Source organism: Oncorhynchus nerka, linkage group LG5 (assembly GCF_034236695.1).
Source record: "Oncorhynchus nerka isolate Pitt River linkage group LG5, Oner_Uvic_2.0, whole genome shotgun sequence".
In the NCBI taxonomy this organism is placed as follows: Eukaryota; Metazoa; Chordata; class Actinopteri; order Salmoniformes; family Salmonidae; genus Oncorhynchus; species Oncorhynchus nerka.
In genome coordinates this window covers 40419436-40434229 of record NC_088400.1, presented here as the reverse complement: position 1 = coordinate 40434229, position 14794 = coordinate 40419436, and the positions used below count along the sequence as shown (strand labels likewise).

Sequence of the window (14794 nt, the reverse complement as noted above, 5' to 3'; positions counted from 1 at the left end):
AGGAGAATGTCTTCCCTGTAACGCACAGCATTGAGATTGGCTGCAATGACAACAAGTGCAGTCAGATGATGCTGTGACACACCGCCCCAGACCATGACGGACCCTCCAAATCGATCCTGCTCCAGTGACTCGTCAGTGAAGAGCACTTTTTGCCAGTCCTGTCTGGTCCAGCAATGGTGGGTTTGTGCCCATAGGCGACGTTGTTGCCAGTGATGTCTGGTGAGGACCTGCCTTACAACAGATATACAAGCCCTCAGTCCAGCCTCTCTCAGCCTATTGTGGACAGTCTGAGCACTGATGGAGGGATTGTGCGTTCCTGGTGTAACTCGGGCAGTTGTTGTCCCGCAGGTGTGATGTTCAGATGTACCGATCCTGTGCAGGTGTTGTTACAAGTGTTCTGCCACTGTAAGGACGATCAGCTGTCTGCCCTGTCTCCCTGTAGCGCTGTCTTAGTCGTCTCACAGGACAGACATTGCAATTTATTGCCCTGGCCACATCTGCAGTCCTCATGCATGCCTAAGGCACATTCATGCAGATGGGCAGGGACCCTGAGCATCTTTCTTTTGGTGTTTTTCAGAGTCAGTAGAAAGGCCTCTTTAGTGTCCTAAGTTTTCATAACTGTGACCTTAATTGCCTACCGTCTGTATGCTGTTAGTGTCTTAACAACCGTTCCACAGGTGCATGTTCATTAATTGTTTATGATTCATTGAACAAGCATGGGAAACAGTGTTTAAACCCTTTACAATGAAGATCTGTGAAGTTATTTGGATGTTTACGAATTATCTTTGAAAGACAGGATCCTGAAAAGGGGACGTTTCTTTTTTTGCTGAGTTTAGTTCAAATGCTCTGTAAATAGTGCAATACAAAGCAAATGTTATTTGTTTTCAATGACAAAAAGGATAAGTATAACCCGTATCAAGAGCACACTCACTTATGCTGGTCCATAGATTCCATGGTGCAGCGTAACACATCACAGACAATATCCACCTTTTTCCCACAAGCCGCAAGGGCTGACTGTCCTGTAGTGTTCACTGGACAAGGGTACATTGTTGTAGTGGTATCTTCCTCCCTGAAAAAGGACAAAATAAGTACATACTGAAACAAATTACAATTTCCTAAAATACATTACAAATGGGCATCGTTTTGTCATTGTTGTAGAAAAAAACAAAAGGCTGAACGTTCTTACTTGAGCTCTGTGAGGAACAGGTTGATGTGATTGATAGAGTCCAGCTGTCTCAGGAAAGTCTCCACGCTCTCTAAAAACACCTGCCCGAAAGCATACACAGTCTTGTTGCATGTGCCATTCTACACCAGAAGGTCACAGACAGGTTAATTGAAAAAGAAGAAGCGACCTGGTTGTGCGTTCACCCACCTTGGGGTTGTGGTCGTAGATCAGGTTGAGGTTGATCCGCAGCTTCCTCATGCACTCAAAGGCCTCTCGGAACCTCTGACTGTCCAGCCACTTTCGGAGCTGAGCCAACACCAGTGCTCGATGGCGGATGGTCTCCAGGTTACCGCGAGGCATCTGCAGACACACATCCAACGTGCTCAAAAATCAACACGACCAGAGACGTAGAGCTAAGCAATATGGGTAATAGCGATGATGTAACCTGGGTTTTTAATTTGTTTTATGACAGACAGAACAGTTCAGACCTGTAGGATGAGCCTGGTGTCCTGGGGGACCACAGTGACGATTCTGGAGCCCCTCTCTATCCTGCGGAGAGTCTCGTCATTCTGGTCATTCTGATTCTGACCTCCGTCAGCAGCCAAGGCCACCTGCAGCCCTTTGACAGTAAGCGTGGTGAGTCGGAAGCAGCGGCAAGTGTGCGAGTGTGTGGTGAGCAGCAGGAAGTCGTCGTAGACCACGAAGGAGGAAACGTTGGAGGCCACCTGTGGATGACGAACAGAGGGAGGCAATGGCACCATCAGGTTGGTTAATAAAGTTAAATGTTTTTAATGAATATGACATTGAGTGCCACACTCACTGCAGCTCATTCATTCAAGTAAGAGGTATTTCCATCCATCACAATGATAACTCTGCCTTTGTGCTGAATCACCAAGGCAAAACAATAGACATACCTCTGTCTCACCAACAAACAGGTGAGATCGGTCCGTAAGCCCTAACAGATGCTCCTGTTGACATTACCAAAAAAAAAAAAAATCACCTTGATTAGAGACCAGGAGGTAGGTACTTTTGGCACAATCAAAATGATCAAATCACCAAATTATAGCAATATTGCCATTTTCTGTGAGAACAGTATTCAGTTAGATAGTTTCCTTACCTCTTCTATGGTAAAGAGGGCTGTCTGCACACAGGGATCTGGGAAGTTGATTCTGCAGCCTGTTGAGTCCTGCCACTCCACCACACTAGGTTTCAAAGAGTCTGGGGACACCATGCATAGATCAAATTGTAATATTTTTTATTATAATTATTATTTTAAAAAATTACATACAGGGCTGTTCAAGCTGGAGACGTAAAAGACATCATGATCGAACTCTGCAAGTAAGTCTACAAGCAATATTCTCATAACCCAGGAAGTAGTCGTTACTCACCCCAGAGGAACTTCCTGATCTGGCCGTCCTCCAGCTGCAGCGCCACCGTGCCCGTCTTGGAGCTGTGACACATGCTGATCACGTGACCTTCAACCTCCACATGTGACCTGGGTATATAGAAACAGTTAGGGGGACATTTGACAGCACATATGTTGTGTTGTTGTCGTCAACTACAATTCCTCCTTACCTGATCTCCAGGGTTGGCTGGGGGCCCTGGGCCTCTGAGGGTCCCAGGATGAGCATCTTGGACTGGGACGGCCCGTCTGTACAGGCCCCCACCCCCAGGAACACATCCTCTCTCAGCCACAGCAGCAGACGCAGAGCCAGGGGTTCCTCCTGATCCACCGCAACCCTGCAACACAGCCACAATGTTAGGGCGCAATACAACGTTAGTGTGAGGGTCATAATAGAAAAAGCTTTGGATGAATGACTGTCCTGATTGTACCTGTAGGTTGTCTTTAGCTGAGGGGCGTGTGTGACAGATCGGAATCCTCCCAATCCGGCTGCAGGCGCACTCAGTTTCTCAGTACCTGAACACATAACCAGACTTTATGTCTTTAGCCCCGGCCTACTAACTGTTAGCTTGTTAGCACAGGCCTGCTAACTGTCTGAATCGCCGCGTCCCCAGCCAGCCCAACCACTCACTGGACCCATATTTACTTTCAATCTCTTTTCGATTTTTAATTTGATTATACCTTCCGGTAACCTGCCTCACCCAATGTGATACGGAATCGCTATTATTTTTTATTTTTAGAACACATTCAAGATCCTCCAGAAGCTAACCAGCTACAAGCTATTTAGTCATTGTTAGCCACTGCTAGCGGCTTTTACCTTCTGCACAGCCAGCCAGTTTTTTTTTACATTTACATTTACATTTAAGTCATTTAGCAGACGCTCTTATCCAGAGCGACTTACAAATTGGTGCGTTCACCTTATGACATCCAGTGGAACTGCCACTTTACAATAGTGCATCTAAATCTTTTAAGGGGGGGGTGGGGGGGAAGGATTACTTTATCCTATCTTAGGTATTCCTTAAAGAGGTGGGGTTTCAGGTGTCTCCGGAAGGTGGTGATTGACTCCGCTGTCCTGGCGTCGTGAGGGAGTTTGTTCCACCATTGGGGGGCCAGAGCAGCGAACAGTTTTGACTGGGCTGAGCGGGAACTGTACTTCCTCAGTGGTAGGGAGGCGAGCAGGCCAGAGGTGGATGAACGCAGTGCCCTTGTTTGGGTGTAGGGCCTGATCAGAGCCTGGAGGTACTGAGGTGCCGTTCCCCTCACAGCTCCGTAAGCAAGCACCATGGTCTTGTAGCGGATGCGAGCTTCAACTGGAAGCCAGTGGAGAGAGCGGAGGAGCGGGGTGACGTGAGAGAACTTGGGAAGGTTGAACACCAGACGGGCTGCGGCGTTCTGGATGAGTTGTAGGGGTTTAATGGCACAGGCGGGAGCCCAGCCAACAGCGAGTTGCAGTAATCCAGACGGGAGATGACAAGTGCCTGGATTAGGACCTGCGCCGCTTCCTGTGTGAGGCAGGGTCGTACTCTGCGGATGTTGTAGAGCATGAACCTACAGGAACGGGCCACCGCCTTGATGTTAGTTGAGAACGACAGGGTGTTGTCCAGGATCACGCCAAGGTTCTTAGCGCTCTGGGAGGAGGACACAATGGAGTTGTCAACCGTGATGGCGAGATCATGGAACGGGCAGTCCTTCCCGGGAGGAAGAGCAGCTCCGTCTTGCCGAGGTTCAGCTTGAGGTGGTGATCCGTCATCCACACTGATATGTCTGCCAGACATGCAGAGATGCGATTCGCCACCTGGTCATCAGAAGGGGGAAAGGAGAAGATTAATTGTGTGTCGTCTGCATAGCAATGATAGGAGAGACCATGTGAGGTTATGACAGAGCCAAGTGACTTGGTGTATAGCGAGAATAGGAGAGGGCCTAGAACAGAGCCCTGGGGACGCCAGTGGTGAGAGCGCGTGGTGAGGAGACAGATTCTCGCCACGCCACCTGGTAGGAGCGACCTGTCAGGTAGGACGCAATCAAGCGTGGGCCGCGCCGGAGATGCCCAACTCGGAGAGGGTGGAGAGGAGGATCTGATGGTTCACAGTATCGAAGGCAGCCGATAGGTCTAGAAGGATGAGAGCAGAGGAGAGAGAGTTAGCTTTAGCAGTGCGGAGCGCCTCCGTGATACAGAGAAGAGCAGTCTCAGTTAAATGACTAGTCTTGAAACCTGACTGATTTGGATCAAGAAGGTCATTCTGAGAGAGATAACGGGAGAGCTGGCCAAGGATGGCACGTTCAAGAGTTTGAGAGAAAAGAAAGAAGGGATACTGGTCTGTAGTTGTTGACATCGGAGGGATCGAGTGTAGGTTTTTTCAGAAGGGGTGCAACTCTCGCTCTCTTGAAGACGGAAGGGACGTAGCCAGCGGTCAGGGATGAGTTGATGAGCGAGGTGAGGTAAGTGAGAAGGTCTCCGGAAATGGTCTGGAGAAGAGAGGAGGGGATAGGGTCAAGCGGGCAGGTTGTTGGGCGGCCGGCCGTCACAAGACGCGAGATTTCATCTGGAGAGAGAGGGGAGAAAGAGGTCAGAGCACAGGGTAGGGCAGTGTGAGCAGAACCAGCGGTGTCGTTTGACTTAGCAAACGAGGATCGGATGTCGTCGACCTTCTTTTCAAAATGGTTGACGAAGTCATCTGCAGAGAGGGAGGAGGGGGGGGAGGATTCAGGAGGGAGGAGAAGGTGGCAAAGAGCTTCCTAGGGTTAGAGGCAGATGCTTGGAATTTAGAGTGGTAGAAAGTGGCTTTAGCAGCAGAGACAGAAGAGGAAAATGTAGAGAGGAGGGAGTGAAAGGATGCCAGGTCCGCAGGGAGGCGAGTTTTCCTCCATTTCCGCTCGGCTGCCCGGAGCCCTGTTCTGTGAGCTCGCAATGAGTCGTCGAGCCACGGAGCAGGAGGGGAGGACCGAGCCGGCCTGGAGGATAGGGGACATAGAGAGTCAAAGGATGCAGAAAGGGAGGAGAGGAGGGTTGAGGAGGCAGAATCAGGAGATAGGTTGGAGAAGGTTTGAGCAGAGGGAAGAGATGATAGGATGGAAGAGGAAAGAGTAGCGGGGAGAGAGAGCGAAGGTTGGGACAGCGATACCATCCGAGTAGGGGCAGTGTGGGAAGTGTTGGATGAGAGCGAGAGGGAAAAGGATACAAGGTAGTGGTCGGAGACTTGGAGGGGAGTTGCAATGAGGTTAGTGGAAGAACAGCATCTAGTAAAGATGAGGTCGAGCGTATTGCCTGCCTTGTGAGTAGGGGGAAGGTGAGAGGGTGAGGTCAAAAGAGGAGAGGAGTGGAAAGAAGGAGGCAGAGAGGAATGAGTCAAAGGTAGACGTGGGGAGGTTAAAGTCGCCCAGAACTGTGAGAGGTGAGCCGTCCTCAGGAAAGGAGCTTATCAAGGCATCAAGCTCATTGATGAACTCTCCGAGGGAACCTGGAGGGCGATAAATGATAAGGATGTTAAGCTTGAAAGGGCTGGTAACTGTGACAGCATGGAATTCAAAGGAGGCGATAGACAGATGGGTAAGGGAGAAAGAGAGAATGACCACTTGGGAGAGATGAGGATCCCGGTGCCACCACCCCGCTGACCAGACGCTCTCGGGGTGTGCGAGAACACGTGGGCGGACGAAGAGAGAGCAGTAGGAGTAGCAGTGTTATCTGTGGTGATCCATGTTTCCGTCAGTGCCAAGAAGTCGAGGGACTGGAGGGAGGCATAGGCTGAGATGAACTCTGCCTTGTTGGCCGCAGATCGGCAGTTCCAGAGGCTACCGGAGACCTGGAACTCCACGTGGGTCGTGCGCGCTGAGACCACCAGATTAGGGTGGCCGCGGCCACGCGGTGTGGAGCGTTTGTATGGTCTGTGCAGAGAGGAGAGAACAGGGATAGACAGACACATAGTTGACAGGCTACAGAAGAGGCTACGCTAATGCAAAGGAGATTGGAATGACAAGTGGACTACACGTCTCGAATGTTCAGAAAGTTAAGCTTACGTAGCAAGAATCTTATTGACTAAAATGATTAAAATGATACAGTACTGCTTAAGTAGGCTAGCTGGCAGTGGCTGCGTTGTTGACTTTGTAGGCTAGCTGGCAGTGGCTGCGTTGTTGACACTACACTAATCAAGTCGTTCCGTTGGGTGTGATAGTTTCGACAGTGCTGCTATTCGGGGGCTAGCTGGCTAGCTAGCAGTGTAGATTACGTTACGTTGCGTTAAAAGAACGACAATAGCTGGCTAGCTAACCTAGAAAATCGCTCTAGACTACACAATTATCTTTGATACAAAGACGGCTATGTAGCTAGCTATGTAGCTAGCTACGATCAAACAAATCAAACCGTTGTACTGTAATGAAATTAAATGAAAATGTGATACTACCTGTGGAGCGAAGCGGAATGCGACCGGGTTGTTGAGTGAGGAAGTTCAATTCAGTTGACGTTGGCTAGCTGTTGGCTAGCTAGCAGTGTCTCCTACGTTAAGGACGACAAATAGCTGGCTAGCTAACCTCGGTAAATTAAGATAATCACTCTAAGACTACACACTCTAAACTACACAATTATCTTGGATACGAAGACAGCAAAGACAACTATGTAGCTAGCTAACACTACACTAATCAGGTCATTCAGTTGAGTGTAATAGTTTTTAGTGCTGCTATTCGATAGACGGTGGACGTTAGCTAGCTGGCTAGCTGCTGGGCAGATAGCAGTGTAGACTGCGTTAGGACGACGAAATACGATAATTACGCAATTATCTTTGATACAAAGACGGCTATGTAGCTAGCTAAGAAGAATTTGCTAAGATTAGACAAATCAAACCGTTGTACTATAGTGAAATGTAATGAAATGAAATGTAATGAAAAGTTATACAACCTGCGGCCGAAGTGCGAAATGCGACCGCTCGCTCCAACCCGGAAGTACAAAGGGAGTACCGTGATTTACCTGGATAATACTCGCCAGTCTAGCTTCCCTGCCCCATCCACCGCTGCCCCCCTGGACACTGATCACTTGGCTACATAGCTGATGCATGCTGGACTGTCCATTAATCACGGTACTCCATTCTGCTTGTTTATGTTTTATCTGTCGGCCCCAGCCGCACTCAGGCTCTGTGTGTAGTTAATCCGACCCTCCCTGCCTAGTCAACGCCATTTTACCTGCTGTTGTTGTGCTAGCTGATTAGCTGTTGTCTCACCTACTGTTTTAGCTAGCCCTCCCAATTCAACACCTGTGATTACTGTATGCCTCGCTGTATGTCTCTATCAAATGTCAATATGCCTTGTATACTGTTGTTCAGGTTAGTTATCATTGTTTTAGTTTACAATGGAGCCCCTAGTTCCACTCTTCATACCCCTGATACCTCCTTTGTCCCACCTCCCACACATGCGGTGACCTCACCCATTACAACCAGCATGTCCAGAGATACAACCTCTCTCATCATCACCCAGTGCCTGGGCTTACCTCCGCTGTACCCGCACCCCACCATACCCCTGTCTGCGCATTATGCCCTGAATATATTCTACCATGCCCAGAAATCTGCTCCTTTTATTCTCTGTCCCCAACGCTCTAGGCGACCAGTTTTGATAGCCTTTAGCCGCACCCTCATACTACTCCTCCTCTGTTCCGCGGGTGATGTAGAGGTAAACCCAGGCCCTGCATGTCCCCAGGCACCCTCATTTGTTGACTTCTGTGATCGAAAAAGCCTTGGTTTCATGCATGTCAACATCAGAAGCCTCCTCCCTAAGTTTGTTTTACTCACTGCTTTAGCACACTCTGCTAACCCTGATGTCCTTGCCGTGTCTGAATCCTTGCTCAGGAAGGCCACCAAAAATTCGGAGATTTCCATACCCAACTATAACATTTTCCGTCAAGATAGAACTGCCAAAGGGGGAGGAGTTGCAGTCTACTGCAGAGAGAGCCTGCAAAGTAATGTCATACTTTCCAGGTCCATACCCAAACAGTTCGAACTACTAATTTTAAAAATGACTCTCTCCAGAAATAAGTCTCTCACTGTTGCCGCCTGCTACCGACCCCCCTCAGCTCCCAGCTGTGCCCTGGACACCATTTGTGAATTGATCGCCCCCCATCTAGCTTCAGAGTTTGTTCTGTTAGGTGACCTAAACTGGGATATGCTTAACACCCCGGCAGTCCTACAATCTAAGCTAGATGCCCTCAATCTCACACAAATCATCAAGGAACCCACCAGGTACAACCCTAAATCTGTAAACAAGGGCACCCTCATAGACATTACCCTGACCAACTGGCCCTCCAAATACACCTCCGCTGTCTTCAATCAGGATCTCAGCAATCACTGCCTCATTGCCTGTATCCGCTACGGGTCCGCAGTCAAACGACCACCCCTCATCACTGTCAAACGCTCCCTAAAACACTTCTGCGAGCAGGCCTTCTAATTGACCTGGCCCGGGTATCCTGGAAGGATATTGACCTCATCCCATCAGTTGAGGATGCCTGGTCATTCTTTAAAAGTAACTTCCTCACCATCTTAGATAAGCATGCTCCATTCAAAAAATGCAGAACTAAGAACAGATATAGCCCTTGGTTCACTCCAGACCTGACTGCCCTCGACCAGCACAAAAACATCCTGTGGCGGACTGCAATAGCATCGAATAGTCCCCGCGATATGCAACTGTTCAGGGAAGTCAGGAACCAATACACGCAGTCAGTCAGGAAAGCTAAGGCCAGCTTCTTCAGGCAGAAATTTGCATCCTGTAGCTCCAACTCCAAAAAGTTCTGGGACACTGTGAAGTCCATGGAGAACAAGAGCACCTCCTCCCAGCTGCCCACTGCACTGAGGCTAGGTAACACGGTCACCACCGATAAATCCATGATTATCGAAAACTTCAACAAGCATTTCTCAACGGCTGGCCATGCCTTCCGCCTGGCTACTCCAACCTCGGCCAACAGCTCCGCCCCCCCCCCCGCAGCTACTCGCCCAAGCCTCTCCAGGTTCTCCTTTACCCAAATCCAGATAGCAGATGTTCTTAAAGAGCTGCAAAACCTGGACCCGTACAAATCAGCTGGGCTTGACAATCTGGACCCTCTATTTCTGAAACTATCCGCCGCCATTGTCGCAACCCCTATTTACCAGCCTGTTCAACCTCTCTTTCATATCGTCTGAGATCCCCAAGGATTGCAAAGCTGCCGCAGTCATCCCCCTCTTCAAAGGGGGAGACACCCTGGACCCAAACTGTTACAGACCTATATCCATCCTGCCCTGCCTATCTAAGGTCTTCGAAAGCCAAGTCAACAAACAGGTCACTGACCATCTCGAATCCCACCGTACCTTCTCCGCTGTGCAATCTGGTTTCCGAGCCGGTCACGGGTGCACCTCAGCCACGCTCAAGGTACTAAACGATATCATAACCGCCATCGATAAAAGACAGTACTGTGCAGCCGTCTTCATCGACCTTGCCAAGGCTTTCGACTCTGTCAACCAACCATATTCTTATCGGCAGACTCAGTAGCCTCGGTTTTTCTGATGACTGCCGTGCCTGGTTCACCAACTACTTTGCAGACAGAGTTCAGTGTGTCAAATCGGAGGGCATGCTGTCCGGTCCTCTGGCAGTCTCTATGGGGGTGCCACAAGGTTCAATTCTCGGGCCGACTCTTTTCTATGTATATATCAATGATGTTGCTCTTGCTGCGGGCGATTCCCTGATCCACCTCTACGCAGACGACACCATTCTATATACTTCTGGCCCGTCCTTGGACACTGTGCTATCTAACCTCCAAACGAGCTTCAATGCCATACAACACTCCTTCCGCGGCCTCCAACTGCTCTTAAGCGCTAGTAAAACCAAATGCATGCTTTTCAACCGTTCGCTGCCTGCACCCGCACGCCTGACTAGCATCACCACCCTGGATGGTTCCGACCTTGAATATGTGGACATCTATAAGTACCTAGGTGTCTGGCTAGACTGTAAACTCTCCTTCCAGACTCATATCAAACATCTCCAATCGAAAATCAAATCTAGAGTCGGCTTTCTATTCCGCAACAAAGCCTCCTTCACTCACGCCGCCAAACTTACCCTAGTAAAACTGACTATCCTACCGATCCTCGACTTCGGTGACATCATCTACAAAATAGCTTCCAACACTCTACTCAGCAAAATGGATGCAGTTTATCACAGTGCCATCCGTTTTGTCATTAAAGCACCTTATACCACCCACCACTGCGACCTGTATGCTCTAGTCGGCTGGCCCTCGCTACATATTCGTTGCCAGACCCACTGGCTCCAGGTCATCTACAAGTCCATGCTAGGTAAAGCTCCGCCTTATCTCAGTTCACTGGTCACGATGGCAACACCCACCCGTAGCACGCGCTCCAGCAGGTGTACCTCATTGATCATCCCTAAAGCCAACACCTCATTTACCCGCCTTTCGTTCCAGTTCTCTGCTGCCTGTGACTGGAACGAATTGCAGAAATCGCTGAAGTTGGAGACTTTTATCTCCCTCACCACCAGCTATCTGAGCAGCTAACCGATCGCTGCAGCTGTACATAGTCTATCGGTAAATGGCCCACCCATTTTTACCTACCTCATCCCCATACTGTTTTTATTTATTTACTTTTCTGCTCTTTTACACACCAATATCTCTACCTGTACATGACCATCTGATCATTTATCACTCCAGTGTTAATCTGCAAAATTGTAATTATTCGCCTACCTCCTCATGCCTTTTGCACACAATGTATATAGACTCTTTTTTTCTACTGTGTTATTGACTTGTTAATTGTTTACTCCATGTGTAACTCTGTGTTGTCTGTTCACACTGCTATGCTTTATCTTGGCCAGGTCGCAGTTGCAAATGAGAATTTGTTCTCAACTAGCCTACCTGGTTAAATAAAGGTTAAATAAAATTTTAAAAATGTAACCAGTACCTGTCTTAATGAATTAATAGCAGTGTGAGTGGGAAAAGAGATGTAGAGGAAAAAGCAGCCATGGAGATACATGTATCAAGGGATTAGGGGTGAAGAGAGAGAGAAGAGTAATGGCTGAGAAATAAGAGGAAACTTCAGGTGGCTCACCTTGGCCGTAGACAGAGATGTGTCCGTCGGCTGTGAGCGCTGCCAGCTCATTGGTCCTCTGGCGCTGGAAGGTCACTAGGTTGACGGGGGCGGGCAGCTGAAGGTCGTAGGCACACATGGGCGGGGGCACCACACACTGACGAAACGTTGACACGAGGAGCTTGTCTACAAAACAGAGGCATTCAGACAAACTCGATGCGTTTTAGATGCTCCATATCTCCCCTGCTCTAATTCATTGGCCCTTTATGAATACTTTTTTTTTTTAAAGGCACATTTCCTTTCTTCCTGTCCTTGAGGAAATCACTGATCTGACGCAGTACTGTTTGTGAAAGCAATGGGGTTGGAAACCATGTCTTCATCTATCCACTCACTTATATATCAGTGATCTGTCAAAGATTACTACAAACAAGGTCCGTGTCTGACTGACTCACCGCCGTCGATCACGGCCACGTTGGCGTTGTCATGCCCGTCCTCCCCGTGGCTGCGGTCGGTGCTCCAGCCCCAGTCGTAGTTCAGGCTGACCCAGCCTCGGGTCACCAGGTGCAGCCGCAGGGGCCTCTCAGGATCCCAGCTCACGTAGGCCGGTGCCCTCTGGGGGTCACTGCCGAAGTACAGGTTCTGCTTCAGGTACCAGTGGTAGTTACCTACTGTCCACAGCTGAACTGGAGGAGGGACGGTGAGGGAGTGAGGCAGGGGTCAAAAAAAGTTATGCCACGGTTGGCTTCATCCTTGATACTACAATGTATGCTGAACGTCCCTCCGGATCAGTTCAACACATTAGAACATCTACTTGGTAAAAAGGCAACAAATTGACTGAAAGACAATTTGATTAACCAATGTTATAAATGTAAGAAATAATATTCAGAGTAATCGGTAGAGTATCTTACTGTATGTGTTGACTTGACCCCCCTCTCCCGGTGTCATGTCCTCCAGCCACACAGCCAACACAGTTGAGTCACTGTTCCATAGCAGCTCCTTCACCTGCAACAGTCACACAGATCTAGGATCAGTTGCCCTCCCCAAATCCTAACCATTAAGAAAATGCTAAACTGATCTTAGATCAGTGTGTATAGTATTTGTGTGACCGTCACCTACCTTGACCTGTTCTTTGCCAAAGGGCAGGGTGAAGTCGCCGTGTAGGAGGCCGTTCTTCTCCATAAACACCACACTGTGCTTGTTAGGATGACGCTGTGTGGCCGCTATCAAACTACCTGATGGTCTGAAACAAGGCATTGGTTTCAATGTAGCTCACACGCAAACCATGTTGTGATATTCATTGTATTTGAGTTACCTAATCCCTAAATTATAATACAACAAGGTACTCAAATATGAAGGATTCTCCACAGAAATCTTACTTCCAACACAGTGACTGCTCCAGACCATTGACGGTTTCACTTGTCGACTGTAAGACACACTCTCTGTTCCACACTCTGACCTTCCTGGCACCTGAAACACCACACATATGCAATGGAATGTGATACCAACACAATCTACAGTATTTATCGTTTTACAGAAATTGTTTCACTTCACTCCTTAGAGTTTGTGAAAAACATTGATTCTCACCAGTCAGGGGGCAAACTGAGCTCACAGCGAAGAGCTGCCCGTCTCCTCTCCACGTCACCCTCGGCCTGCGGTCGTCCCACGACATGGCCGGCTGCACCTCCTGTCACAGAGAGAGAGAGAGAGAGAGAGAGAGAGAGAGAGAGAGAGAGAGAGAGAGAGAGAGAGAGAGAGAGAGAGAGAAAGAGCGAGGAGGGACAGAGACCTTCGTCAAATAGTGTTCAACTGCTCTTTTTAGGGTGAAGGATGAATAATACTCCTTACTATAGTCTTCCTCTGGGCAGCGTGCTTGCCCTCTGAGCCATGGAACTGTGTCTCTTTCTTCCCCCAGCCCACTGTGATAAACTTCCCTAAAACACATAAAAAGGTGTGTCAGTCAACCATATGCGTCGTGTACATACACAGAGATTTCACATTGTGGCCCCATCTTAATGTAATTTGATCACTTACCCGCTCCAAAGTCATCCTGATGGATCCCAACCTCCGTGATGGGTTCAAAGTTTTTGGTCATCATGATAATGGTGTCCTGACCTGAAAGGTATCAAGAAAGAGAGCATGACTTCCGATGGCTCATGATAGACCCCATGAACAATAGACTATTCAATAAATGACCATCATCTAGAGGTGGTTGGTATACTGACCAGTGGTGAGAGTGACCAGCTCCTGGTCCGGGCTCCAGCTCATGGCTGACAGACCACTGTCCACACTGCCCACACACTCCAGCTGAGAAGGACACCCACACACATGTGAAAACAGAGGCAGAAAAAGACCTGTTATGAGTGCAATCTTATGTCATTTCAATAAACAGGGTTACTACTTAAAATCTTAATACCTGTTTAGTGTTGAGATTGTAGAGAATGACATCACCAGTGGCTGTTGCCACACACACAGACTCCTGGTCTGGTAAGTCTTGGATGCCAACAACTGTCCCACCACCATCCTCTGGAAGATAGCTCTCAACTGTCAACGACACCTCATTCACCACCTGAACATGATGGGTGTAGGAATAGTTGAATACAGTGTGTTAGTGAGGGGCTGGAACAAAAACCTGCACCCTGTGGCTCTCCAGGACGAGGATTGGATAACAATTCGATGCGTAAAGTACCTGGCCAGCTCGTGTGTCCAACTCTGTGACGGAGTATTCTGAAGCGATGAGCAAGGTGCCTGTGTCCGTCCGAATAGTGAAACATTGCGGCGTGCCCGGGCCTTGCAGCTTCAAGCAACGAAGGCTCTTCAGCAACCTCAAGTTGCGCATCACACACAAATCCTATTTACCTATAAACAGATTGGGGCAATGAGCGTTGATTAGCATCTGTAGCTAGCAAGCTAGCCAATATGGAAAGGTAGCTAACTAACTTAGCTGTGCGTGCAGAGACAAGCCATGGCATTCAGTGTTAAAGTTCAAATAAAGAAGTTACATGATGTGACACATAGCTAACTAACCTACCTTTCCGTAGCTCCAATAACATTTGCAAGAGCTAACGTTGCTGTATCAACAACAACACACGTGCTGCTGCGCTGTCAAATTATTCACTTTACAACCCTGACGTAAAATGCCGAAATACGAACAGCCCTCTTTCAATGTCTCCCTCTTCCTGTACGGAGGAA

General features: G+C 48.6%; 1 protein-coding gene across 3 annotated transcripts in view; it reads right to left on the bottom strand.

The window, feature by feature from the left end:
• LOC115129500 (elongator complex protein 1-like) overlaps positions 1 to 14739 on the bottom strand; it is a 20909-nt gene extending 6170 nt beyond the window's left edge. For 2 of the 3 annotated variants that reach the window (XM_029659912.2, XM_029659913.2), the window contains exons 1-21: positions 14634 to 14739; positions 14292 to 14461; positions 14019 to 14171; positions 13828 to 13909; positions 13637 to 13717; positions 13451 to 13536; positions 13190 to 13289; positions 12982 to 13072; positions 12722 to 12845; positions 12514 to 12607; positions 12058 to 12288; positions 11627 to 11791; positions 2999 to 3083; positions 2741 to 2905; positions 2554 to 2660; positions 2283 to 2383; positions 2080 to 2133; positions 1654 to 1890; positions 1373 to 1525; positions 1187 to 1266; positions 932 to 1069 (exon numbers count right to left, since the gene is read on the bottom strand). In XM_029659912.2, coding sequence (XP_029515772.2) covers positions 932 to 1069; positions 1187 to 1266; positions 1373 to 1525; positions 1654 to 1890; positions 2080 to 2133; positions 2283 to 2383; positions 2554 to 2660; positions 2741 to 2905; positions 2999 to 3083; positions 11627 to 11791; positions 12058 to 12288; positions 12514 to 12607; positions 12722 to 12845; positions 12982 to 13072; positions 13190 to 13289; positions 13451 to 13536; positions 13637 to 13717; positions 13828 to 13909; positions 14019 to 14171; positions 14292 to 14441 — 2477 coding nt within the window. In that variant the 5' untranslated portion in view covers positions 14442 to 14461; positions 14634 to 14739. Of the gene's footprint in view, positions 1 to 931; positions 1070 to 1186; positions 1267 to 1372; positions 1526 to 1653; positions 1891 to 2079; positions 2134 to 2282; positions 2384 to 2553; positions 2661 to 2740; positions 2906 to 2998; positions 3084 to 11626; positions 11792 to 12057; positions 12289 to 12513; positions 12608 to 12721; positions 12846 to 12981; positions 13073 to 13189; positions 13290 to 13450; positions 13537 to 13636; positions 13718 to 13827; positions 13910 to 14018; positions 14172 to 14291; positions 14462 to 14633 lie in introns of those variants that run through there. The other variant, XM_029659914.1, reaches the window with a different exon arrangement.
• Positions 14740 to 14794: the final 55 nt, after the last annotated feature.